Genomic DNA, 27200 nt, shown 5'->3' with positions numbered 1-27200 from the left:
CGATGGTTAAGGCACTCAGCAATCTTTCTACCTCCCCTTCATGAACAACTCTAATGGAGTCTAGAAAACTCCTCACAAAGTTTGTCGGCAACGACTAATGTATTCAGGCTATGGCTAGACTTGCGACTTAACGCATCAGCAACGACGTTGGCTTTACCCTCATGGTACTGGATGTCTAAGTCATAGTCCTTGATGAGCTCTAACCATCTGCGCTGTCTCATATTAAGGTCTTTCTGGGTGAAGATGTATTTGAGACTTTTGTGATCAGTGAAGATTCGACAAGTCACCCCGTAAAGGTAGTGTCTCCAGATTTTTAGGGCAAACACTATTGCGGCCAATTCTAAGTCGTGTGTTGGGTAATTGACTTCATATGGCTTCAACTGCCGAGACGCATAAGCTATGACCTTCCCATTTTGCATAAGAACACAACCCAACCCATTCTTGGACGCATCACTATATACATCATATCCCTCATTCCCATTAGGCAAGGTTAGGACAGGGGCTGATGTTAACCTTTCTTTGAGCGTTTGGAAAGCTTTCTCACTGTCCTCATTCCAGTTAAACCTACAATCCTTCTTCATCAAAGTGGTCATGGGTTTTGCTATTTTGGAGAAGTCTTTCACAAATCTCCTATAGTAACCGGCTAAACCCAAGAAACTTCTTATGTCTGTGACATTCTTTGGAGTAGGCCATTCACTCACGGCTTTGATCTTTGCAGGATCGACTGACACACCCTCCTTGGAGACAAAGTGACCCAAAAATGACACTCTTTCCAACCAAAATTCACACTTCGAAAACTTCGCATATAGTTGGTTGTCCCTAAGTGTCTGCAAAATGACTCTCAAATGACCCTCATGGTCCTCCTTGCTCCTAGAATAGATCAGAATATCGTCTATGAAACAACGACAAATTTATCGAGGTAGGGTCAAAAATCCTATTCATAAGATCCATGAAAACTGCAGGTGCATTAGATAACCCAAAAGGCATTACCGTAAACTCATAGTGGCCATATCTAGTCCTGAAAGCAGTCTTAGGTATATCATGATCAACAATCCTCAATTGATGGTAACCTGACCTCAAGTCTATTTTGGAGAACATCCCCGCACCCTGAAGTTGGTCGAACAAGTCATCAATCCTAGGCAATGGGTACTTGTTTTTCACAGTGACATTGTTCAACTCCCGATAGTCTATACACAACCTCAAACTACCATCCTTCTTTTTCACAAATAAGACAGGTGCTCCCCATGGTGACATGCTAGGTCTAATATACCCTTTGTCAAGTAGTTCCTCCAACTGGTTTTTCAACTCGTTCATTTCTGCTGGAGCCATTCGATATGGGGCTTTCGAAATTGGTCCAGTCCCAGGTACTAGGTCAACGGTGAACTCTACATCTCTCCTTGGTGGCATACCAGGTATATCTTCAGGAAAAACATCCTGGAACTCTCGGACTACTGGCACATCCTCAGGCCTCAACGGATCATCCTCAATTCTTCTCACCGAGCACATAAAGAGAGGCCATCCCTTGTCTACATAGTTCTTAAGTTGTAAGGCATTGATCACCTTAATCCCGGGTTCTCGAGGTATTCTCCTATATGACACTCTTTTTCCCGAAGGATCTCTCAGTTCCACTTTCTGCGCATCGCAGTCTATCTTAGCCATGTACTTTCCAAGCCAATCCATCCCCAAAATAATGTCTAGGTTTGATAAGTTAAACTCTATCAGGTCAGAAGGAAAGAAACTCTCTCCTATTTTCAGTGGCACTTTTAGAAATCTTTTAGAGCAATTAACAGTCTCCCAGACGGAATGACTATAGGCATAGAAATCGACTCAGACTCGATCAATGTTAAAGTCCTAACAGTTGAATGGGCAATAAATGACAATGATGCTCCAGAATCAAACAATACTTTAACAGGAGTGGAGTTGATAGAAAATGTACCCGAGACAACATCCCTTCGAGCCTCTTGTTCTCTAGTCGACATCATATACAGCTTCCCCTTGCCCTTATCTTGGGAATTGGTTGCATTGTTCCCATTAGATGTCTGATTATTGGTGTTGGTTACAGGCTTGGAGTAGTTAGAATTCCCATTGTAAGCACTTCCCCCATTTCCATTCCCGTTTCCATTTCCATTTCGGGGCTTGTCCCCATAATTCCCTTTCCTTTTGGCCATTGGGTTGATCAGTTTGTTCTTCGAGTAGCACTCATATGCCCTATGTCCCAATTTCCCGCATTCTCGACATTCCACCTTGTTACCCTCACAGTCTCTACCAGGATGGTTGTTAGGGCACTTCTACACCTATACACACGCTCAGATCTGCGGTTATTGGTGTTGTTATTGCGGTTATTGTTGTTGGGATTAGTTGTTGTTATTGGGTCCCTTACCAAATTCCTTTGAGGGTCTTGATGGTTTTGGTTCCCATTATGCTTCTTCTCAAACTTCTGGACCTCAGGGTTTGGATTATCTTTCGTTTCTCACCCTGCTTACCCCCTTCCTCTCTCTTCCTGATGGCATAAAGATGAGCAGCTTTGCCAAACACATGATCTAAAGAGGTGAATGTATCTCCCCCCAGTCTTCCTTGCAGGTCAAGGGTAAGTCCTAGTTCGAAACGTGAGGCTTTAGATTCCTCAGTAGGTGCTATTTCCGGGGCAAATCTCATCAGCTCGATGAATTTCCGGTAGTACTCCTCAACAGACAGAGTCCCTTGTTCCAACATCATAAATTCTTGGGCTTTCTGCTTCTTAAGGTATGGAGGGTAATATTGTCCCTTAAGGCCTTTTTGAAAGTTTCCCACCCAAAACCAGGCTGACTCAGGAGGTTGCTCTTAGCTTGGGTCCACCAGAAATGAGCATCTCCCTGAAGGTAGTAGCTCGCTAAGGGCACAGTTTTCTCATCAGGGCAGGATAAGGTGAAGAAAAGTTTATCGAATTCCCCAACCCAGTTCTCTAATTCTTCAGGTCCCCCTTTCCCATTCAGTATTGGTGGGTTCCTACGGGCAACCTTTTCGGATAAATCCCCTTCACGATTGTGACCTTGGGCTAGGTTGGCAGTGATTTGCACCAAGTCACGTATCGATTGCTCGATATTCAGAGAGGTTTCAGGCGTGCCTCCCTCCCGAACCATTCTACGCTGAAAATAACATAATAGCTATCTCAGTGACACACATCATCCTGTCCTTTCTTAACCAATACACATTGCACATATAGCAAGCAATTGTCACGAACAAATATTAAGTCTTTATTGACTTGCAACACAAACATCTCACATGAGACGTCACAACCAAAACAAGGAATATCATAAAGTATCCTTAAAGGTTTTCGAACATATATCTATATATGTATATTATGTATTTAAGAGATAAAACGATCGTTTCAATCAAGTAAAGAGTTTTGTCGCAAAAATAAGGTTTAATTAACACCATTTTTGAAACATCCTTATACATCCTCTTTACCTAATTATATTTGAATATTGCAAGAATCGTTCGCAACTTCAATTGAACAATCAAACAACACATTTGCGTTCAAGACACGAAACGAAATCACATTTGCAATCATTCCTATGACTTAATGCACATAACATAATATGTTCTATATGCTCCTATCCCATACTACCCATTTTGAAATCGTTTTTAAAACGTCTTTGAAATTCAGAGCCTTCGGCTCTGATACCAGTTTTGTAACACCCCCGAAATCCACGCGCGCCCATCCCTGCTGCGTCGCGTCGACTTCGGGCGTTCCGCCGCGATGGAACGCAAGGCATAATAAGGTTAACGATAACTTAAAACATTAACTTGAAAACTAAAATGCAGCGGAATTAAAATATAAATACAACTCGGGAATCATCAATGACCCCTTTCATTCAAACCACAAACCATATATAAGTCTTAGAAAAACCAATAATACTTATTTCAAAATGCTTTAAATGTAAATACCCAAGCCTAGTCCCCGTATGCTCGAGATTATGCAGCAGCACCAGCACACCTAGTCTGCTCCCCATTGTAGCATCAATGGTTCATCGCAGTTCATCAAACACATAATAACACACAATCAGCTATGCTGAGTACGTAATGAACCATTGAATACATGTAAACATAAATGATGCACACATGAACAATCTTAAGCATGATGCTACACTATGTTACATCCTTTAACCTTTAATCTTTAATCTTTAATTGGCATCGAACGGGCACCGTCATCTTACTAGAATCATACGGGCTACTGAATCCTTAACAGACACTAGGTCTGTTAGATGAAATGCAAATACGGTTTCGAGCCGTCTCACACCCATCACCTTAGTATGCATACCCCCAAGATCGAACGGAACCTTCCGCCTACTTGAGTGTCAAAAATATAAGGACACTACTGTCGTCACAGTAGGCCTGCGTAGGAGCGTAGGACAAGTCCCACACTCCCCCATTGTTCATCACTTGTAGGGAGTCCAGCTACAAGATATTGCCATAATTCATTTTAATATTAACCATTCATTTCATAACCACATATCGTATCTCTTGTAACACTCTTGTTACACTATGGATACATAGAATCAATTACCTGTTCTCTTCATTAAAATGCTCAAATCGTATCTCTTGTAACAACCTTGTTACACTATGGATACATAGAATCATTTACCTGTCCTCTTATGCTCAAATCATATCTCTTGTAACAACCTTGTTACACTATGGATAGATTAAAAATGCTCTTTGAAATACTACGATAGAATTACGCATTCCCATGCAACATATCAATTTCAATTACAAATGTCTAACCAGACAATCTCAATCAATCAAACATTCCCTATCATGCTTCTAGGTTCCAATAACATAGATTGCAACCTAATCATGATACTAATACTTGGGATTAAACTGGTACGCGTACGTACCTTGTAACGGAGAATTTTCGCTGTCTTAATCGAACGTTCCGCTTATGAAATTGGGACCTAAACCGTTAAATAAAAGCTTTAGTGCTACGTCGTTGGTAATATTAACAACTACTACGTAACTAAGACTATACGGTTTAATAATTCGAAGTAAACGATTAATAAACCCCTTGTTTAAGAATTTTCGTTACTTTTCTTATTATAAAGAGTTTAACGTCTTTTAGAGTCAAATCTAGTGAACATATAATATTAGTTAGTGTCATTAGTCCACTATCTTTACCAAACCAGTTAAATAAGTCCAACCATGTTTTATGTCCAAAATCTTATGTCCAAAAGTCTTAGGTCCAATCCAGTATTATGTCCGAAAGTCAGATCCACAATTATACTCAGATCAGTAAATAAACTCATTAACTTGAATTATTAATTAACTAATTATAATTTAACATAATTATGAAAACATAAATTATAATTAAACTTAATATAATATATTCAATATATAAAATGTTTTATACCGTTAAGCTCGCCGGAAATCAAGTTCCGGCGACCGACTTCCGGTAACGGTGCACACTACTCGCGCACAACCGCACGAGTCTTCACGTCACACCAAGCAGCAGCCTCACAAAACCGCTCGCGAGCCTCGTCACTCGCAGCACCTCGTCGCACAGCCCCACTTCGCACAGCCCCACTTCGCACAAACCCGCGTCTTGCTCGTCTCGCACACGAGCCACGCACAGCAGCAGCAGCGAGCCTCGCGCAGCACCCTCGAGATTCGTCGCTCGCGGACTCCCTCGCACTCGCCACTCCGCACAAATCCGTTCGCTCGCACAGCCTCGCGCTCGTCTCGCACGACCCTCGTCTTCTCACCCACACACCAGCACGCTCGCTTGTGCCGCGCCCCTTGCTCGCACACCCCGACGAGGATCCGTGAAGGAACCCAGCGAGGGAGACGAAGAGAGGGACGAACCACGAGAGAGGGAGAGACGAGGAAGAACGTGTGAGAGAGGAGACCAGCGAGAGAGAAGACCAGCGAGAGAAGAGAGAGAAATTGAGAGAGAAGAAGAAGAAGAAGATGACGGCTGAGAGGAGAAAGGGAAACTTAGGGTTTTCTGAAATTTCTCCTCTTACTTTCCCTTTTTATACCCTTCCAAAAGTGGTAACCCTAAATCGGGTGAACTCGGTTTAGCCTTTATAAATCCGAAATTAACACAACCGACTCGTATTAATATTATTATATTCTTATTATTCTGTAAATAATGTTAAAATACCTTTTTATTATTTTCTTGGCATTTCTTAATTATTACGAATTAATTCCAAAAATACGGAGTATTACAGATAGGAGTGAAAAAATACCCCCAGGAAAGCCTATACACGAGCTGGAAGAGATGGGGAAGGAAATTCAGAAGGAAGAAATAACAGCAGGTGAGCTATGCTGTATTGGCTGCTTTGGTATACTACATATGGAGATGTAGGAATCATGCACTATGGAAGGAATCTATTAGAAGACCTGAATTGGTGATCAGAGAGATACAACATGAAGTTTTAATAAAAGTGCAAACAAGTATAGACATGAAATGGTCGAGTGAAGATAGGACCTGGATACAAAAATTACAGCTGTGAATGATGATGTGTAGTTAGAATTTGAGTTGATGCTCAATAGGTTGTAAAATTTCTGAGGACCCTGTTTTGGGTTTCTTTTTGGTAATATATTGCTTACATTTTTACCAAAAAAAAAAGGGAGTGTCTGTGGGTTATGGGGATGGAGTAAAGGGTTAGATAATTTGGTCTCCGTTTGAGGGTAAGGTTATACTTAGTAGAAATGTTGTCTTTGATGAAAATTCTATGTTTAATCCTACTGTGAAGTCTATTGTTGTGTCAGATAGTAGTAGTGTTGATAAACAGGTGGAGTAGCAAGTCACTCATGATGAGAGTGATGATTATCAACACATTATTTCAGAAGAACCACCATCTTCAATAGCAAGTAAAGAGGCGCCTAGCCTGGCTCGGGAGCGTCCTATAAGGGCAAACTTTAGGAATCCCCAAACACATATGATTTTGAAGATACGGTGGCTTATGCACTATAGATTGCTGAAGAAGTGGATGTCTATGAGCCATCCACATACATGGAAGCAGTTACATGTATGGAGTTTGCCCAATGGCTTGCTACAATAGGGGAAGAGATGTAATCACTTCATAAGAACGAGACTTGGGAGCTTGTGCCTAAGCCTCTAGGGAGAAAAATTGTTACTTGTAAATGGATTTTAATTTCAAGAAAAAGGAGGGGATAACATCTGCAGAGGGGGTCAAGTATAAGGCTCGACTGGTTGCAAGAGGGTTCACACAAACGGAGGTGTAGACTACAATAAGATATTTTCACCTGTAGTCAGACACACTTCCATCAAGGTGCTACTAACAATAGTTGCACATCAGGATTTTGAGCTTAAACAGCTAGATGTGAAAATAGCTTTTCTACATGGAGAGTTGTAGGAGGAGATATACATGGCTCAACCAGATGGGTTCCAGGTTATGGGGAAGGAAAACTGTGTTTGCAAGTTGAAGAAGTCCTTATATGGGCTAAAGCAGTCTCCGAGGCAGTGGTACAAGAAATTTGATAGTTATATGATGAAGCTAGGCTACAACAGGAGTCTATATGATTGTTGTGTGTATCACAACAAGCTGACAGATGGATCTTTCATTTACTTAATGCTATATGTAGATGATATGTTGATAGCTGTTGGGAACAAGTCGGATGTTCAGAGCTTGAATGAACTTCTCAGTGCTGAATTTGAGATGAAGGATTTGGGTGCAACAAGGAAGATATTGGGTAGGGAGATTTATAGAGAGAGGGCTCAGAAGAAGCTTTTCTTGTCACAGAAAGGCTATATTGAGAAGATATTGTCCAGGTTTGGCATGTCAACAACAAAACCTATAGATACTCCAAGTGCTTCAAATAGTCATTTATTCGTTGCATTTGCACCTAAGTCTGTTGAGGAGAAGGAGAACATACGTCGTATTCCGTATGCTAGTGCAGCAGGGAGCTTGATGTATGGTATGGTTTGCACTAGGTCGGATCTTGCACATGTAGTTAGTGTTGTTAGTAGGTTCATGGGTGATCCCGGTAAGGAGCATTGACAGGCAATCAAGAGGATCTTTCGGTATCTTAGAGGTACGTCAGATGTTGGTCTTATTTACGGAGGTAATATGGCAAATTTAGTTGCAGGATATTCTGATTCTGATTATGTTAGAGATGTGGATGGTAGGAGATCTATGACTGGTTATGTGTTCACTCTTGGTGGTTTTGTTGTGAGTTGGAAAGAGACTTTGCAGCCTATTATGACTTTGTCTACTACTGAGACAGAGTATATGGCCTTGACAAAAGCAGCTAAGGAGGAACTCTGGTGAAAAGGGCTATTGAGTGATTTGGGTCTACATCTTGATCAGGCAACTGTGTATCGTGATAGCTTGAGCGCGATATGCTTGGCTAAGGATCAATTCCATCATGAGAGGACTAAACATATTGATGTCAAGTATCATTTTCTGAGGAGTGAGACAAGAATTAAGGTGAAGAAGATAGGAGCTGCTGATAATCCTGCTGATATGTTCACCAATCCGGTTCCGCATAATAACTTTTAATATTGTTTGAACTTACTCAATGTTCGTGATCGTTAGTTGCCCTTTTTGGGCAAATCTGGGGTCCTGGGAGACTAATCTGGTCTTGTTGTCTTCTGGGGCAAATTAAATCTGTTTGTAGGGAGATTATGGGCTTTGTGATCAATGCATCTGTTTTTTGGTTTATTGTGAGAGGATTCAAGTCAAGGTGGAGATTTGTAAGAATAGTGCCTTTAATGTGTTCGCCAAAATGCGTCAAAAAGGAGATTTTGGAGTGCCGCCCGATCGGGTCTGGCGAAGCCGTCCGATCGGGGCTGATATGGTTTTGTCAACATCAGTTTTTGGGAGTCGCCCGGTCGGGCGCACTTAGTGAATTACGACCGGGTGAGGTCACCCAATCGGGCCCGTAGCATTATTTCTGGGTTTTGGTAAATTACCCCCCGATCGGACAGATGTCGTCCGACCAGATCTAGCAGATGCCTGGTTTCTGGGAAAACGCGTTTTTCAATGCGGAGTATAAATCGGTTATTTTTTTTATTATTTTTTTTTTGACAAAGGGTAAAAAGAAGACATAGAGGAAAAACTCAGACTTTTCTTGCCCTCACAGCAAGATTATGCGCTAAGTTTACTTCTTCCCTTTTGACTTTAACACACGAAACGAAAAGGAAACTATTTGCTATGTTTCTAATATCTTTAATTATACTTTCGATGTTCTTGTTATCAACTCTTTTATCTTTAAGCGCGCGAATTACTTCTCTGTTCTCCGACTTGATTATAATCCCAGCACTTCGCCATTCCATGTCCGTGATTGCTTTTAGGATGGCGTAAGCTTCCGTCTGCTCTGGCGAGTTAGCGTATATTCTTTTTGCGCATTCTTCTCTTGGATCATTGTTTTCATTCTTCCAAGCCACCGCAGCTTGCCAGTGATCCGTTTTTGCATTCTTCTTCCAAGCCCCATCCACCTGAATGATCTGCACGTTGGGAGTGTTCTTATCCCCTATCGTCCATTCGAGCTTCCTATCCTCTTCATTTTCCTGGGTGACGCTCCTTTTCGTAGGCATTCCTTTGGAATCCAATTCCGCTTTTTTGGAGCGAATGTTATAATCCCTGATGATTTCCATTATTCTTCCTGGATGAATAGAAGAATTTCTGAAAATGACTTCATTTCTATGTACCCAAATTCCCCATAGCGTGGATATGAAGTTTTTTTCCTTCCCAATATTTTCTTCTCCTCTTTTCTTTCTTAGAAGATTTAGGAAATTTCTAATCCATGATTGAATCGAGATGTGAGAGCCCTGGTCTGTCTTTATCCCCATTGACGCGCTCCAGATTCGTTGAGCAATGCTGCAGTCTCTGAGAAGATGCGCTGTTGTTTCAAGCTCGTTTTTGCACAGGGGGCACAAAGGATTGACTCCCTTTATCTGTCGTTTTAAGAGGTTATCTGCCGTTGGTAGGGCGTTGTTTAGTATTTTCCATATGAAGTGTTTCCACTTTGGGAAAATATCGGACTTCCAAAGAAGTTTCCAAAATTTTGAGGTATCCTCCGGGTTATTAGCTTCTTGGTTTAGGAACCAATACCCGGACTTTACAGAGAAATTGCCTAATTTTGACAGGCTCTAACCAATCTTGTCCTCTGAATCTTCGCGGGGGATGTGAGTAGCGAAGATTTCTCTTGCTTCTGCTGGTGGGAAGATTTTCCAAATAATATTCGGTTTCCACTGTTTGTTAGCGCTTATCAGATCAGCTACCATAATGTAGTTAGCTCTATCTTCATGAGTTTCCCTCATCTTGGGGAGAAGTGTTGTGGACGGATGCCATTTGTCCTTGTCTATTCTGATTGTTCTTCCATTCCACAGCTTCTTATACATTCCTGCTTTGAAGGCCAAGCTAGCTTTTAGGAGACTTCGGAAGGCATAAGAGCTATTCTTTGGAGCCTCGTTATCCATGGCCATCTGAACTGGATCTTTTTTGTATTTAGCCACATATATCTGATTGATGAGTGACTCCTTATTTTTATGTATTCTCCAAGCTTGGTTGAAGAGTAGCGCTTTGTTTACGAAACTCAGATTCCTCATGCCCAACCCTCCTTGTGTTTTGTGTTTTTCCAGAAGTTTCTTTTTCCTCCAATAAATTGGTTGTTTTCCTAATGAAGTTGACCACCAGAATTTGAGAAGCATTGAGGAGAGCTTTTTTGTGGTTTTTTGAGGGAAGAGATATATCGACAAAATGTGTGAAGCTAGAGTGGTAAGAATCGTGTTTATTAGGATCAGTTTCCCTGGTTGGGATAGGTTGGTGAACTTCCACGAGAGGATCTTGTTAGCTGTTTTCGTAATAATGTCGGTGAAGTATGATGTGGATCTTCCATCAACCTCCATTGGGCACCCCAAGTATGATCCTATCTTTTCTTTGTTTGTGACACCTAGAGGTTTCCTCATTAGCTTCATGAATTTTGGAGGTGTATTAGGGCAAAAAACAACGTGTGACTTTTCAAAATTAATCTGCTCTCCAGACTTCTCGCAGAAAGAGGCGAGAGCTTTTTTAATTGCCCAACAATTTTTTGGTTTTGCCTTGAAAAAGAAAAAAGCATCATCTGCGAAAAAAAGGTGGAAAATTTCCGGGGCCTTTCTAGCAATCTTGATTCCTTCCAGCTCTTTGGTTCCTTGTAAGTGAGAAAGGTTTCTAGATAGGACTTCCATACAAAGGATAAAGATGTAGGAAGATAACGGATCTCCCTGCCTGAGGCCTGCGGTTGGTTTGAAGCTTTTGGAGGGTTCACCATTAACTAACACTGAATAGGACACTGTTGTTATGCATTGCATAATCCAGTTTATCCATATCTCTGGGAAACGCATTTTTCTAAGCATAGCCTCCACAAAGTCCCACTTTATCCTATCATAGGCTTTGCTTAAATCGACTTTCAATATTCCCACAAAGCTGCGTCCTTTCTTCCTTTTTCTAACCCAGTTTGTTATTTCATGAGATATGAAGCAGTTATCAGCCATTTGCCTACCTGGCACAAATGCATTTTGATAGTTATCCACCAAGTCTCCCATAATAGACTTGAGTCTGTTCACCAGAGTTTTTGAAATGATCTTATAGGTGGTGTTGCAGAGACTTATAGGTCTGAAGTCTTTCACTTCTTGTGGCCTATCCTTTTTTGGGATTAAAGTGATGAAAGTTTTGTTTTGTTCTTTGAGCATGAACCCTGAATCAAGGAAAGAATGGACGCTCTTCAGAACATCGGGACCAACAGTATCCCAGTTGTTTTGAAAGAAAATAGGGGGGGTGCCATCAGGACCAGGAGATTTGAGGGGTTTTGAGCTGAAGCAGGCTTCCCTGATTTCCATATTAGAGAAAGGAGCATTCAAATGGTCGGTGTGGGTTTGCGAGAGTGACGAGATTGGGTTGAAAATCAAATCCTCGTGATTTAAGCGATTTTCTTCAATTATTTCAGCTTGGTATAAATCCTTGAAGCTTGATATGAAGAGAGCTTTGATACTTGATTGATCCGATATCCAGTTTCCTTGATTATCCATGATGGCTTTGATCTCATTTCTTGTGGATCGACCCTTTACACTCTTGTAATAGAAAGCTGACGTTTTGTCTCCGAACTCATCCCATTTAGATTTTGCACGCTGTTTCCAGTAAGTTGTCTTTTCGTTGAGAATTCTTAGCGCGCAGCTTCTTATCTCTTGGTCCTTTTCGGCGTGAGAGGTCTCATGAATCTCTTTTTGATGATTTGAAAGCGATTCATTAATCTCCATCCAGTCAATCTTGTGGTGATCTTTAAAACTCAGGCACCATCCCCGAATTTTTCTTAGGCTACTTTGAACTTTTCGTTGTAGGATAAAGGAGGGGGAGCCTTCATAGATTAGTCGCCATTCTTGAATTATAATTTCTCGGACTTCCTCATGCTTCAAACTCCATGCATCCAATCTATAGGGTCTTTTTTTTGTAGTAAGATGCTTAGGCTTTAGGTGGAGAATAATAGGGCTATGGTCTGAAAGTAAGATTGGTAAGTTCCATATTTCGGCCTCCGGGAATGTGTCTTTCCATTCCGGATTGCAGAAGGCTTTGTCAATTCTCTCATAAATGACTTCGTTCCTACTCCTATTATTGGTCCAAGTGAAATTCACTCCTTGGTGAGGGATGTCCAGTAGGCTGTTCTTGAGCTTCCAATCTAGGAAGTTGGAAGCTCCTTTTATGGTTGTTGATCCTCCCAACTTTTGATCCTGGGATTCCACTTGGTTAAAGTCTCCTATCAACAACCATTTTCCTTTTGTATTTTCCATTATGCTTGTGATGCTTTCCCATATCTCAGTTCTATCAGAAAGATAAGGCGACCCGTAAACAAACATTACTAAATATTCATTAGCAGCCGCATCGGCTGTTTTACAGCAAACATAATTTTTTGTGGAAAGAAGAACAGAAACTACTACATTCCTAGGCCAGCAAAGGAACAAACCTCCTTTGTTACAAACCGCATTCGAACCCGTACAACCAACAAAGCCTAACTTACTGAAAACTGGCTCAAAAACAGACACTTGACTCTTAGTTTCAGATAAGAAAATAAAATCTAGACTCTTAGAATTTGCTAAACTGGAGATAAAACCCACGTTCTGAGAGCTGAGGTTTTTGAGCCCTCTGCAATTCCAGCTGAGAATATTCATATTGAAACTTGAGGTTGTTGGTCAGCCGCACCTTGAGTCTTAGTGTCCTCCATCTTGTCTTTACTTGCTGGATGATCTGAGGTAGGAAAGGCAAGAGAGTTCCCTGCATCAGAGTTTGATCCTTCTGGCTTGTCTTCATCGCTAAGACCAAATTTGAGCGTAGCTTTGCCCTTGGTTTTCTTTTGAAGTTTCAGTCTTTTTGGTTTTCCTGATGAAGCTGAGATAAGGTCCTCTCCTGGGGGAAGGTTTAGATCGAAAAGTTCTTGGGCAGAGGCTTTTTTTGCTTTCTCTTCAAAGCTTCGCAGATGATGGGATAGGATTCCAGTTAGACGCCAAGCTCTCTTTTTTCTTTTTTTAATGAAAACTTCCGGAACGGGAGATTCTTGAACTATAGGGGTGTTGTTGATGAAATGATTTTGAGGGTGGTTGATATCCATAGTTTCAATTTCAAAGTCCCACTCTTCCAGAGGGAATTCTGAGATGGCAGAGTTGAAAGAGCTTTGAGAAGAAGGTGTGTTAGGGGGAGTTTGGGGAAATGAGTGTGAGTCCGAAGAGGAGAATGTGGAAATGGGCTTGATTTCACAGTTTTTAAAGGTGAGTTTTGTGTTTGGGTTTGACTGATCTTCTTGGGGTGGGGTAACTTGGTCAGTAGTAACAAAAGGGCTTGGAATGACTGTTTTGCCCAGCTCCTCCCAGTCCAAAAAGGAAATAGAAGTGGACCTAGATTTCCTTTTTTGGGAAAGCAACACATTTTCGAGGCCCAAAATCTCATCAGCTTTGAAAGGTGGGTTTGTGGAAAGTTCTGCAATCTGACTTGGAGTTTGACAATCCTGACTGCTCTCTTTTTGGGTGGTGGGATCTTTTTGAGTTTCTTCAGAGGTGGGATACGCCAACATGAGGGGGTCGAAAGAGTTGGAACATGGAAGGGAGAAGCTCAGAGTAGGCGAATTAGGCGGGTTTTTGAAGAAAAGGGCTTCTTCTTGAAGAAAATTATTTGACAATGTGGGTGAATGAGGAGCATTGTTTGCTTCAAAGTAAGTTAGTGAACCGAAGGGGATGAAGTGGTCACTGAAAGGATCAAATGGGATGAGGATTCTGTCGTTCTCCGTGATTTGGACATTGGTGGAAAGGGATGCCAAATTAACTTCTTCATATGGTGGGAAAGAAGCTATTTGATGATCAGGTAGAATGATTTCCTGATTTGGGAGGGAAAGAGTAGGGTGGACTTTGGCTTGGGGTGCCATTTTTGGTTTTTTTGAGAAGTGTCTTGGACTAAGACAATTGTGCAGCGTGTACTTGGTAGAGCTTAGGTATAAATAGATAAGCTGAAGAAAGTGATAGTGAACTGAAGTGGGAGAATGTGATTTTACCTAGTTGTTTTAGACTACAAATTTAGTCTAATTCTCTCTGTAATCTGGTTTTCCTCACATAATAAAATATTCTCTCTCTGCTCGTGAACGTAGCCAAATTGGTGAACGACATAAATATGTTGTCTGATTTTCATCGCTTTACATTCAATTATTTGCTTCTGTCTCACGTCCGTTATAACACTGTAGTTGTATGGTTTTTAATTTGGGTGACTCTACATGGTTTAAGATTAATAAATCTTACATTTTAACCAAAAAAAAGAGTGCCACGGGGTTCGAACCAATGTGTCTGGTTAGCTAATTTCCCCTAGTGAACAAATGGGCTTAGCAAATCAAAAAATTACCCGACGACTTTTATAATTTGGCTAGTTCTTAGGTCCAAGCTATACCCTGGATAACTATATATTTTATTTATGGAAAATGATATACATAGCCCTTAGGGCTATGTATAAGGTGCTTAAAATGGAAATAAACTATTGAATCAAGCATTTATTACCTCAATTGATGTGAAAATGTTTCTTGAATTCTTAAACTGTTTCCATTTAAAGAAATGTATTTAATAGTTATATGTAGCCCTTAGGGCTACATATAACATTACCCTATTAGTAGTTAGATAATATAGGCTAGTAGCCAAGCTTTGCTACCAAGCTCCTTCACTAATTATTGATCATTAAAGATGCTCTAATAATTATGCCGCCAATTGGCTGCCGAGAAAAGGGATAATGAAAACAAGCCGCCATCACTTCTCGAACCATTGAATGAAGGCATCCTTCTAAAGTAATCCCGTGGTGGTATCTGCCTTTTTTTGTGCTCAATTTCATCCCAACTTGGCATGTATAGCATCTCCTTTCCGATTATTTTATGCCAAGTTGCCAACTTAATGGATAAGTTGGAAGTTCGCCTATTTAAAGTGGATCATGTTTTGTAATACTGAAGAGCGCCATAGACACGGGAATTTCACTAAGATTCCACCAAAACATAGCTTTTTCGTAAGTAAATTTTCTCCATCTAATAATGCGTTTCCCCAGCTCCATATGCTCTAATTCAAACTAAAACTTCTGTTTGGTTTTTTTTTTTTTCTTTCTTTCTTTTCAGAAATGAGCCTTGATACTTTGATTTGTTGCTCCGCTATACGTGCATGCTTTTAAAACTAGATATTGCTTATTTGTGTCTTTGGCTGAGAGTGCTTCGTGTTAAGAAATAAGTATGTTATAAATTTTTTTTGAGTATTTATAGTATTATAATATGCACATTTAATATAAATATTTATATACAAAAATAGTCATTTTCATCATTGTCATTCTAAAAAGTTGTAGGGAACAAACGGCATTTAATGATAATAAAGTGTTTTAGAGTTTTAGTTACCATGAAAGTCTTCTAGCCATTGGGAGCCCTCATCGTAATTTTACCATCTTTAATATGGTGGACTTCAGTTTCTATATGATTTTGTCATTGTTATTTTTTTATTAGGAAAAATAATTGGTTCGAGACTAATCCTAACCTGTAGGACACACCAACTCATAAGCTAAATACAAGGCTAAATAGTTCAGAAAATAACAGGATTAAAGGCTGACTGCCACCACAAGTGAAATCCAACATATTGATATTTGGGGTGGTACTGCACTGAGCTACGACCTCTCTCTCAATTTTGTCATTGTTTTAGTTATAACTCATTACTTGAAAAGTATATTTTCATGTCATATTTTTCAATTACTCCCAGCTCTGTCTTTTATTAATTAAACTGCAATCTCTTTTTAAACCATTTATAATTCATGTGTAGACTATTTGAATTCAAGTAGAATTTCGGAAATAATTCTATCTATAAGCATATTTTTTTTAAAATGATATTATAAGTAAGAGATCAAGAGTTCAAACACTGTCTTCCCTCTTACTTTTGAAGTTGGAACTGATATTGCTGCCTATCAGCGTATGTGTAAAGAATATAAAGAGTAACCGAGTTTGCTAATCTTGCCTTAAACTAATTCATTGTACTTACTAAGTGTACTAGGTGCACGAGAATAAGAATGAAAGAAAAAATGACGAATTGTTTTCTGGTGGTCGTTCTAGCAATATGGATCGTCCCTGCTATTGTACCTACTAAAGCAGCCGACGTGAGCTTGAATCTGTTAACTGCTGACGAGAGTGACTTCTCCCGATTTTTGACCGAAATGCGCGTTAATTTGACGGACCCGAACATCAGCTACGGTGGCACTCACCTACCAGTTATGGCTGCTTCAACAAACTTTATTTTGGTCGACCTCGAATTCGAGAAAGGAACGATGACACTCGCTTTTAGAAGAAGCGATTTATATTTGGAGGGCTATCTTGATCAAATTGGTGGAAATTATAGAGCGCATTTCTTTCTTGATGCTTCTCCAGAGGGAAAAGCTAGTCTTTTCCCAAATGCTAGAGGTGCTAACAATCGTATCATAATGTTTTATAAAGGTTCATATCCTGATATTGAGAAAGTTGCTAAGGATAGAAGCAAAATAAGCCTTGGAATTTATGAGCTTAGAAAGCTAATGATTCAGGTTTATGGACAGAGCAAAGTTGATGTTCCAACCGAAGCTAAGTTAATGCTTCTTTTCATCCAAATGATTTCGGAGGCAGCACGTTTCAAGTACATTGAGAACAAGATTTTGGAAACTTTTTACATGTCTTTTAAGCCGGATCCGAAGATATTGAAATTGGAGACAAGTTGGCAGGCAATTACCGTCGGTATACGAAATTCTAGGAATGGAGTAATCTCACCAGCTCTTAAATTGGATGATGTTAATGGTAGGGATTGGATAGTATCTCGAGTACAAGACATAGTTGATGACATGGCCCTCTTAAAATATGAAGGTCCTAGCACAACATTTATATCTTTGGTGGGCAATAACAATGGTGGTGATCACGCTAAAATCTGAAAACCTTGGATTTGCATTGTGTTATTCATGCTGGAATCTGCTATAGTATTGGACTATTGGTGATGCTGGTTTTATTTCTTTGACGCTTTCTGATGAATGTACTATATGAAGTCCGTCGAGTGTTGTTTACTAAGTCGTGCTTATCTTATCCTCTACGTACGTACGTACTTTTTGCGTTTGATGTAACCTCAATAAGATCAACGTGATGTTTTCGATTATCTTTTAGGTATATATGGGTTCTTCTTATTATTGTTGATATCGTATGACAATTTATAAATGATAAGTTCACAGTTCCCTTTTGTTGAAGATAGTTAGTTATTACCTAACTGTCCAGCTCAGCTAGTTTGTTATAACAAACTACTTAACTTATTTCTCTCTTCTTCTTTCTGTAATGGTTTGTATTCAGCACTATATAAGCTGAAGTCTAGCTTGTATTCTTCTCATAATTCTGATTTCTATCAATCAATAAACTCTCTCTCTCTCTCTCTCTACATTTCTCATGTTCTCTCTCTCACATTTTATTTCCGCAAATATGAACATTTGTTCATAGTTTTCTACATGGTATCAGAGCTGAGGAAGCTCAGTTGTTGCAGTTTTTGTTCATCTGCAATTTTTTTGAGGTTTGATTCTGATTTTTTGACTTCGAATTATTTTTGATTGATTTCTTGATTCGATCATTTTGTTTGAGTTTCTTAAACTGAAGTTTCTGGATTACTTCAATTGAAACATTGAAATTGTTTGATTTCTTTTGTTGATTCTCTGTTGATCATTTTTCTGAAATTCTCTCTACAAAATGTCTGAAAATTCTGTAAACACCTCAAATCATCAACCTCAAACATTCCACTCACGCAAAATCCTTCTAGTGTTTACTTCATACATCCGTCTGAAAATCCTTCTCATTCTCTTGTTTCTGTAAAATTTAATGGAGAAAATTTCTTTGAATGGAAGAGAGGCATTGTTATTGCTCTTTCTTGTAAAAACAAACTATCGTTCATTGATGGAACTCTTCCTAGACCATCTCTTGATAGTGATCCTGATGCTTATGCTGCGTGGGAGAGATGTAATGCTATGATTACATCTTATCTTCTTCACTCTTTAGAAACTACAATTGCTAGAAGTGTCATATATTTCACTAGTGCTAAAGAGATTTGGAAGGATCTTGAGGATAGGTATGCACAAAATTCTGGTGCACATTTATATTCAATACAACAATCTTTGCATGATTTCTCTCAAGGAAATACTCCAGTTGCAGAATTTTTTACTGAAATCAAAGCAATCTGGGATCAGCTTAGTGGAATTAAACCAGTACCTGTTTGTGTTTGTTCTGGATGTACTTGTAATATTACTCAGAAGATTGTTCAACAACAACAAGAAGAAAGATTGGTACAACTCTTGATGAAGCTGGATGGCAAATATGCTAATGTCAGATCCAACATCTTGATGATGCAGCCATTGCCAAATGTGTCTATGGCATATAGGCTCCTCATTCAAGAAGAAAAGCAACGAAGTATTTCTGCTTCTAATGTATCACCTGCTATGGCTTTTGCAATAGAAGATAAGCCTGGTGATTCTAAAGTTGCTATATACAAACCTCCTAGGAGTTGGAATAGATCCCAGAGTATATCCAAAGGACCTTATAATGGTCAAAGAAGAAGCTTCTTTTGTGAGCATTGCAAAATGACAGGACATACAATTGATAGATGTTACAAGCTTCATGGACATCCTTCCACATTTAAGAATGGAAAAGGGAAAAGAGTTGCAGCTATTGTCTATGGTGATGAAGATGATGGTGATAATTGCAGTGAACCTACACATCTTACTGCAGATCAGCATCATAAGCTGGTCCAATTGGTTCAATCTTCTGGCAATAGCACTCTCACTACATCTCAGGATGCACAGAATCTTGTGCATTCTAGTTCAACCTTAGCCTATGTAGCAGGTACTTGCTTAATCTCTTGTTCTAATAACAAGTGGATAATCGATAGTGGGGCCACATATCACATATGTTCTAATATCGATCTGTTTGATTCATATGAACAATTTTCTAAGCCTGAAAATACTATAACTGTTGCTGATGGTAAACAGGCCATAATACAACATATTGGCACTGTGAAATTTCAAAATGGAATAGAACTCAAGAATGTTCTACATGTGCCTGGATTCACTTTCAATTTGATTAGTACACACAAATTGTGTAAAGATCTTGATTGTAGCATTATGTTCACTCATGACAAATGTTTACTTCAGGGGCACTCTCAGAGCAATTCACTGGTTCTTGGTAAGCTGCATTCAGGTTTATATGCTGCTAATGATGATTTTAGTGTTCCACAGAAGCATACATCTACTGGTACAGTATGCTTAGCTGCTAATGAAGTAATAAAGTTGTGGCATCTTAGGCTGGGACACCTACCTTTAAATAAGATTCATCATGTTGTAGATGGTATTCCATGTTTTGATTGTTGTGATGATATTTGTCAAGTCTGTCCACAAGCAAAACATACTAGGTCTTCTTTTCCTAAAAGCACAATTAAGACTTCTAGTTGTTTTGAGTTGCTTCATATATATTGATACTTGGGGACCTTTCAAGGTTTGTACTCATGATGGTTTTAATCAATTCCTTACTATTGTGGACGTTTTTTCAAGGCACACATGGATCTTTCTTATGAAACACAAGTCTGATGCTGTTAAAATTCTAGAGCATTTTATTGTTTTCATTCAGACTCAGTTTTAATCTCATGTGAAGTGCATGCATTAGATCAGATAATGCAAAGGAGTTTTGTGAAGGAGCCATATTACACATATATCAACAACATGGGATCTTTCATCAAAGATCTTGTTCTGATACTCCACAACAGAATGGTGTTGTGGAGAGGAAGCATAGACACCTATTAGAGACTGCTAGATCCCTTCTATTTCAGTCCCATGTTCCTACAAATCTATGGGGAGAGTGTCTATTAACTGCAGCCCACCTCATCAACAGAATGCCACTAAGTACAATCAAGTTTTGTACTCCTTATGAGGTCCTTCATGGTTTTAAACCTGATCAGATTTACCTAAGAGTGTTTGGTTGCCTATGTTTTGCTTCCACATCTAAGGTTCACATAAACAAATTTGATCCCAGGGCTGCCTCCTGCATCTTTCTTGGTTATCCACCTGAACACAAGGCCTATAAGGTCATGGATTTAACTACAAAAAGAATATTTATTACTAGAGATGTTGAATTTCATGAAAAACATCTCCCTTTCCATGCTCCTGTTTCTCACACTTCTCCTATTTATTTACCATCCAATACTCTACACACCTCTGATTTTCATTATGATATACCTGAACCCTTTCTTTTTCACACCACAACATCTACAAATCCACCTTCTCCCTCTTCTACAGATTCACCTTCTTTCTCTTCTCCACCTACACCTACTGAAATTCCCCTAATTCCTATACCTTTTTCACCTACACTTACCTCTTCTCCAAATTCATCTACACCTACATTACCTCCTTCTACAACTAGACACTCTCATAGACCTCATAACCCTCCTGCTTGGCTCAATGACTATGTTGCTGCTCCCACTCTTAATTCTCACTAGTGCAATATAGTTCATTTTCAAGACCTACCTTCTTCCCTTAAATCCTTGATTACTCAAACAACCACCTTCACTGAACCAGCAAGTTATCTAGAAGCTTCACAACATGAAGGGTGGATTCAGGCCATGAAGAAAGAAATTGAGGCTCTAGAATCTAATGGTACCTGGGAGTTAACTTCTCTCCCTGCTGACAAGAAGGCAATAGGATGTAAGTGGGTTTTTAAAGTAAAACTCAAGGCTGATTGTACTCCTGAAAGGCTCAAAGCTAGATTAGTTGCAAAAGGCTATACTCAGCAATATGGGCTTGATTTTGAAGAAACTTTTTCACTTGTAATTAAGATGTCTACAGTAAGATGCCTTCTTGCTCTAGCTGCTAGTAAAGGGTGGAGTTTGTTTCAATTGGACATCAATAATGCGTTTCTACATGGAGATTTAACAGAGGAGATCTATATGAAAATGCCAGAGGGACTTCCTAATCCACAACACTTAGTATGCAAACTAAAAAAATCACTTTATGGTCTGAAGCAAGCTTCAAGACAATGGTTTGCTAAGCTCACTTCAAAGCTCTTGCAACAAGGTTTTGTTCAGTCCAAGAATGACTATTCTTTGTTCTTAAAGAAAGGACCATCCACTACCTTGATTGTTGCCATCTATGTAGATGATATCATCTTAACAGGGGATGATATACCTGCTATTGAAGCTTTAAAGGCTCATCTTCATCAGGTTTTCAGTATTAAAGATCTTGGCAAGCTTCATTATTTCCTTGGTATGGAAATAAGTCATGTTCAACAAGGGATCATCATGACACAGAAAAAATTCACCAAGGAGTTACTTGTTTCTAGTGGGTTAGACTTGTCTAAACAAACAAAGACTCCTTTACCTACTCATGTGAAGCTCACTTCAGAATCAGGAGCTTATTATAGTGATCCTGCCCTTTACAGAAGTCTAGTAGGGAAATTAAATTTCCTCACACACACTAGGCCAGATCTTTCATATGCAGTGCAGACTTTAAGCCAATATATGCATCAACCTCGAGTCCCTCACTTTGATGCATTATCCCATGTATTAAGATACTTAGCTGGAACTATTGGGTAGGGTATTCTACTTGCTGCTACTCCCCAGCTCACTCTCAAAGCCTACTCAGACTCTGATTGGGCATCTTGTCCTGATAGCAGAAGATCAGTTACAGGTTATGTAATGCTTCTTGGCAATTCACCTATTTCTTGGAAGTCCAACAAGCAAGCAACCTTCTCTAAGTCCAGCTCTGAAGTAGAATATAGAGCAATGGCAGCTGTTGCAGCAGAAATTACATGGCTTATTATTAGACTCTTGCAAGAGTTTGGCATTGATGATTTGCAACCTGTCAAGCTTATGTGTGATAATCAGTCTGCTATACACATTGGCAAGAATCCAGTTATGCATGAACGGACAAAACATATTGAACTGGATTGTCACTTCACAAGAGAAAAGGTGCTTGAAGGATTGATTGAGCTGTCTTATCTTCCCACTCAAGATCAAATTGTTGATTTGTTTACTAAAGCATTATCTTCCCCACAACATTTGAAGCTCAGTTCCAAGCTAGGCATGATGTATCACCCTCCCTGGCTTGAGGGGGGTTGTTGAAGATAGTTAGTTATTACCTAACTGTCCAGCTCAGCTAGTTTGTTATAACAAACTACTTAACTTATTTCTCTCTTCTTCTTTCGGTAATAGTTTGTATTCAGCACTGTATAAGCTGAAGTCTAGCTTGTATTCTTCTCATAATTCTGATTTCTATCAATCAATAAACACACTCTCTCTCTCTACATTTCTCATGTTCTCTCTCTCACATTTTATTTCCGCAAATATGAACATTTGTTCATAGTTTTCAACACCTTTCAAAAAGAAAAAGAGATACGTTTTGTAGAACAAACCAAGATCAAGTATACTTTCTTTTATTATTTTAAAGTTTAGAAATTTCCCCTCATAAAAAAAAGTTCAGAAAATTTGACCGTACGTATACGGTAACTAATCAATATATGTGAAAAATATTATCATGGCAGAGTTTGTTGGATTCGTATTATTGTATATTTTATAGTTTCAATTTTTCATAGATTTTAATATTATTATAATATAGTAAAGCATATTAAATATCAAAGTAATGCATTGAAAACCGCGTAAAACACACAAGTGGGGAGATCGTTAAGGAACGGAGGGAGTACTTCAGATTTTTGGCTATATAGACTGAGAATATAAAACTAATCTAGACCCTTAGATCATCAAAGTTGAATGACCTAGATGCTTGCCTTGGCATTAATGATATTTCCGTAATTTTGCAATTTCGCAAACTAGTTTCCACTTTCTTTACTTTTCAACGATTTTATTTACTTTTCGATCGACTTAATCTATTACTTTATACTCATTTTTGCTTTAATTTTACAGATATGAGACCCACTTTTGTAAGTTCGATTAATTACAAAAATGACATTAATGATCCGAAAAGCATCTTCAGCATCCATAAGTAAAAATTGAGAAAAATCATTAAATGAGTAGAAAACATTAAATCATCAAAAACTTAAAATGAGAAAAAATGTAAAAGATTAAAAACTTAAAATAAGCATATAAAAGTTAAATGAGAAAAGGCGTAAAATGAGAGGAAAAAAAACGTTGCTAAATGAGCATAAAAATGTTAAATGAGCAAAAATATAAAATAAGTAAAACATAAAATGAGCAAAAACGTTGTGAAATGACCATAAGGCCGGTGGTTCTCATATGAACTTAGACCTATATACAGGGACGGATCTACATGAGGTACAGTGGGTACAGTTGTACCCCCATTTAAAAAAAATTGAAGGAAATAAAAGCAAAACGAAAAAAAAACGGGGCCCAAGACTGACAAAAGGACGCTCCTCATTACTCTCACTCACGCGTCCCTAATGCTACTCCCCTTCTTTCTCTCTCCTCTAGCCAGTCCAAAGACATAACGTTTCTTTTTTCTTTTCTCTCTCTTTCTTTCTTTTTCGCCTGCCGGAGGCTGCCAGAGTTCTTATTTTGTTGTCGCCACTTTCACACTTTGCAGCCGGTGAGCCGGAGCCTAGAGTTTAGGATTTGTTGTTGCCATTTTGCAGCCGGAGGCCGACTTGAAAACGTTGTAGTTGTCGCCACTTTGCCCCTTTGCCGGAGTTCTTCTTGTCGCCACGAGATGCCACCGTCGGCCCCCCACCGGCCACACTCGAACGACAGTAAGAAGCAGAAGTGCAGAACTCAGTAACTGTAAGCCATCACCACTTTCTTTTTTTTTAATTTTTTTTTAATTACTGCTAATTTATAAATGATAGATTTCTCATTTTGATGCGAATTCAGAATTAATATTTTAAATTGAAATAAGAAATGATGAAAATGAAATTTAAATGTTGTGCAATTGTGAATTATAAAATTAAGATTACTTGAATTGAGCTTAGAGATTTCAATCTTGAATTGAAATTAGAGATTACTAATTACTTAAATAGTTGAATTGAAATTAGTTGAATGATTGTTTAGTCACTCATATTGAGAGAGATCTTTTTTTTGCAAGTTAGTGATGATGATGTAGTTAAGCGCTTCCAATCTATGAATGGTCGTCGGATGCACTTGTAAATTTTTTTTATTTGAAACTTATGTATTTTTGTCGTTTTAAATTAGTTGTAATTTGAATCATTAATTGATATTGGCATTGTATTTTGATTTGAATTTTTAGTCGTTACTTAACTCAAGTATTGTATTTTGTTATTTGATGTTTTTCTCATTCGTACCCCCATCCCGTAATTCCTAGATACGCCACTGCCTATATAAATATGTGTGCATGTGTGTGTGTGTGTGTGTGTGTGTGTGTGTGTGTGTGTGTGTGTGTGTGTGTGTGTGTGTGTGTGTGTATATATATATATATATATATATATATATAATATATATATATATATATACCCTTATGGTGAGAACTGCTTATTTTTCTTCATTTTACGAAGATTTTGCTCATTTCACAAAGTTTTTTCTCATTTCACATTTTGATAATTTCACATTTTTTCTCATTTGATATTTTTATGCTTATTTTACGTTTTACTCACTTTACATTTTTGCTTTATTTTACGTTTTTGTTTATTTAACATCATTTTATGCTTTTGCTCATTTTATGAAGTTTTTGCTCAATTTTAGTGAGTTCTCACGATTCTCACTATAAGAGGGTTCTCATTAGAACGAACCCAACCCTATATATATAAGAATAGGATCACGTGAAAATCAGTCCTTATGCTGAAAACTGAAAACTGCAACATAAAATGAGAAAAAGTTTCTTAAAATGATAAAAAAGTTCTTAAAATGAGCAAAAATATAAAATGAACAAAAAAATAAAATGAGCAAAAATTTGTAAAAGGACCAAAAGTTTCTTAAAATGAGCGAAAACATAAAATGAGAAAAAAAAAGCGTAAAATGAATAGAAATTTGTAAAATGAGCAAAAATATCATAAAATGAGCGAAAGTTTACTAAAATAAGCGAAAGTTTCTTGACATGAGCAAAAACATGAAATGAGCATAAAACATAAAATGAGCAAAAATCTGCAAAAGGCTGGTTTTTAGTTTTCAGCTTAAGGTTAGTTTTCAGTGGATCCTACCTCTATATATATATAGAAGGGTTTTTTTTTTTTGTGTGTGTGTGTGTGAAGCTATGAAATGATAGAGTAACCTTAGAAGAACACTATATATATATTATATCATTGACTTAAATGTTGCATTGCGTAGGATAAATTAGGCTTAATAATTCCCAAATACGACAATTTTCCAACAAGCCTTCTGTAAAGATTAGATTCATTAAAAAAATCACCCTCTTCATGTGACAATTTCAAACCAATAGTCATATTGGGAGTTAGAATTGGCCTTGGAGAACAATTATTAGGTGTGATTGCTTGGAAAAGACTTTGTTGTCCTAAATTAACTGGAGGACTTGGATTTAGGAACATATTTATCTGGAATATTGCTTTTCTTATTAGTAAATATGTGTGGGCTATATCTTTTAAACAAGATAGTTTATGTCTGAATTGGATAAACTCAGTTATCTAAGGGATAAAGACTAGTGGAATTATGTTAAAGAAAGGATTTTAGAGACGACCATCGGGTTTCACACCCAGGATCGATCCTTCTCTACCTTTGCAATTCAAAAGAAATTCTCTCTCGCTCTAGCATACAGGCACATTACTAGCTCTCGTATATCTTGTTCTGGGAGTGAGTGGCTTTGGAAGATCCCGGTCCTCCCAAAGTTAAGATTTTTCATGTGGCTTGTTTGGTGGGACCGAATCCCGCAACGAAAATTACTCTTTCAAAGACAAATAATTCCTCATCCCATGTGTCCTAAATGCCCAAACACACATGAATCAACTCTGCCTACTTTACGAGACTGCAATCATGCGAGCCAAATTTGGAACCTAATTAACCCTCCCCAAACTTTCTGGGATGCACAAAACCCTAAGGAATGGCTGGATAGTATTAGGAAGGCTGGCTTTGTTTTTAGGGGACTCCCTTGGAATACACTCTTCCCCCTTGTGTGTTTTGAATTATGGAAAGAAAGGAACAAATTTGTGTTTGAGGACAAGCCATATGCCACGCCCCAAATCCTACTAAATAGGGCCGTCACTCTAGCATGGGAATATAATACTTACCAAGCCCAACCCTCAACCCCCTGTTTGAACGCTCCGTCTAGGTCATGTTACCCAAATCATTTTGTCCATGTGAATGTTGATGCTTCATTTATTAACCTTCAAACTAAGGCAGGTATTGCAGGAGTTTTTAGAACAAGTCAGGGTCAATGGATTGTGGGCATACAGGCTGCGTGCTATGCCCTTGATCTGTATCATGCGGAGCTGCTGGCGGTTCGTAATGCACTGTAGGAAGCGAGCTGTAGAAACTTGACATACATAATTGTACGCACGGACTGCCAAAGGGCAGTGCAAACAATCAATATGGAGCTTGGATTTTGATGATTTACATAGTGACATTGTTATTCAATGCAGGGAGCTTCGGCTGTATTTCCAGGAGATGAAGATCGTATCCGTTAAAAGAGAGGACAACCAAGTTGCAGACAAGTTGGCGAAGGAATGTATTAACATTTTGGAAGACTTTAATGTAATTAGGAATCTTCCCCATCCCCCTAATTACTGTAAGAACTTACTAGCTACGGATTGTAATCGGCTCT

The 27200-nt window shown here is 38.6% G+C and overlaps 1 protein-coding gene and 1 long non-coding RNA gene across 5 annotated transcripts; one reads left to right on the top strand and one right to left on the bottom strand.

The window, feature by feature from the left end:
- Positions 1–3809: 3809 nt before the first annotated feature.
- LOC130590082 (uncharacterized) lies at positions 3810–5425 on the bottom strand. Of its 3 annotated transcripts, XR_008967680.1 has the most exons (3): positions 5384–5425; positions 4875–4931; positions 3810–3981 (listed from the first exon to the last, which is right to left on the bottom strand). It is a non-coding gene; the product is annotated as an uncharacterized LOC130590082 (long non-coding RNA). The 3 variants fall into 3 exon arrangements; XR_008967677.1 differs by lacking the exon at positions 4875–4931 and having other exon boundaries at positions 5384–5418; XR_008967679.1 differs by lacking the exon at positions 5384–5425 and having other exon boundaries at positions 4875–5087.
- Positions 5426–15345: 9920 nt separating this feature from the next.
- On the top strand, positions 15346–17641 carry LOC104902529 (antiviral protein I). Of its 2 annotated transcripts, none has more exons than XM_048636652.2 (2): positions 15346–15503; positions 16515–17641. In XM_048636652.2, the coding sequence occupies exons 1-2, from the start codon at positions 15432–15434 to the stop codon at positions 17421–17423; spliced, it is 981 nt and encodes a 326-aa protein (XP_048492609.1). In that variant the 5' UTR covers positions 15346–15431; the 3' UTR covers positions 17424–17641. The 2 variants fall into 2 exon arrangements, with proteins under 2 accessions (XP_048492609.1, XP_048492610.1); XM_048636653.2 differs by having other exon boundaries at positions 15415–15503; positions 16523–17641.
- Positions 17642–27200: the final 9559 nt, after the last annotated feature.

This window comes from Beta vulgaris, chromosome 9 (assembly GCF_026745355.1).
Source record: "Beta vulgaris subsp. vulgaris cultivar EL10 chromosome 9, EL10.2, whole genome shotgun sequence".
NCBI lineage: Eukaryota > Viridiplantae > Streptophyta > Magnoliopsida > Caryophyllales > Amaranthaceae > Beta > Beta vulgaris.
The sequence above is the reverse complement of the archived record's forward strand: the minus strand, read 5'-3'. Positions and strand labels throughout refer to the sequence as shown.

Bases quoted from the DNA above. Each gene is read 5' to 3' on its own strand.
- LOC104902529 (XM_048636652.2), top strand. From the start codon at position 15,432: ATGTTTTGTAATACTGAAGAGCGCCATAGACACGGGAATTTCACTAAG. The intron at 15,504-16,514 runs GTAAGTAAATTT...GTACTTACTAAG, and splicing joins CACCAAAACATAGCTTTTTC to TGTACTAGGTGCACGAGAAT.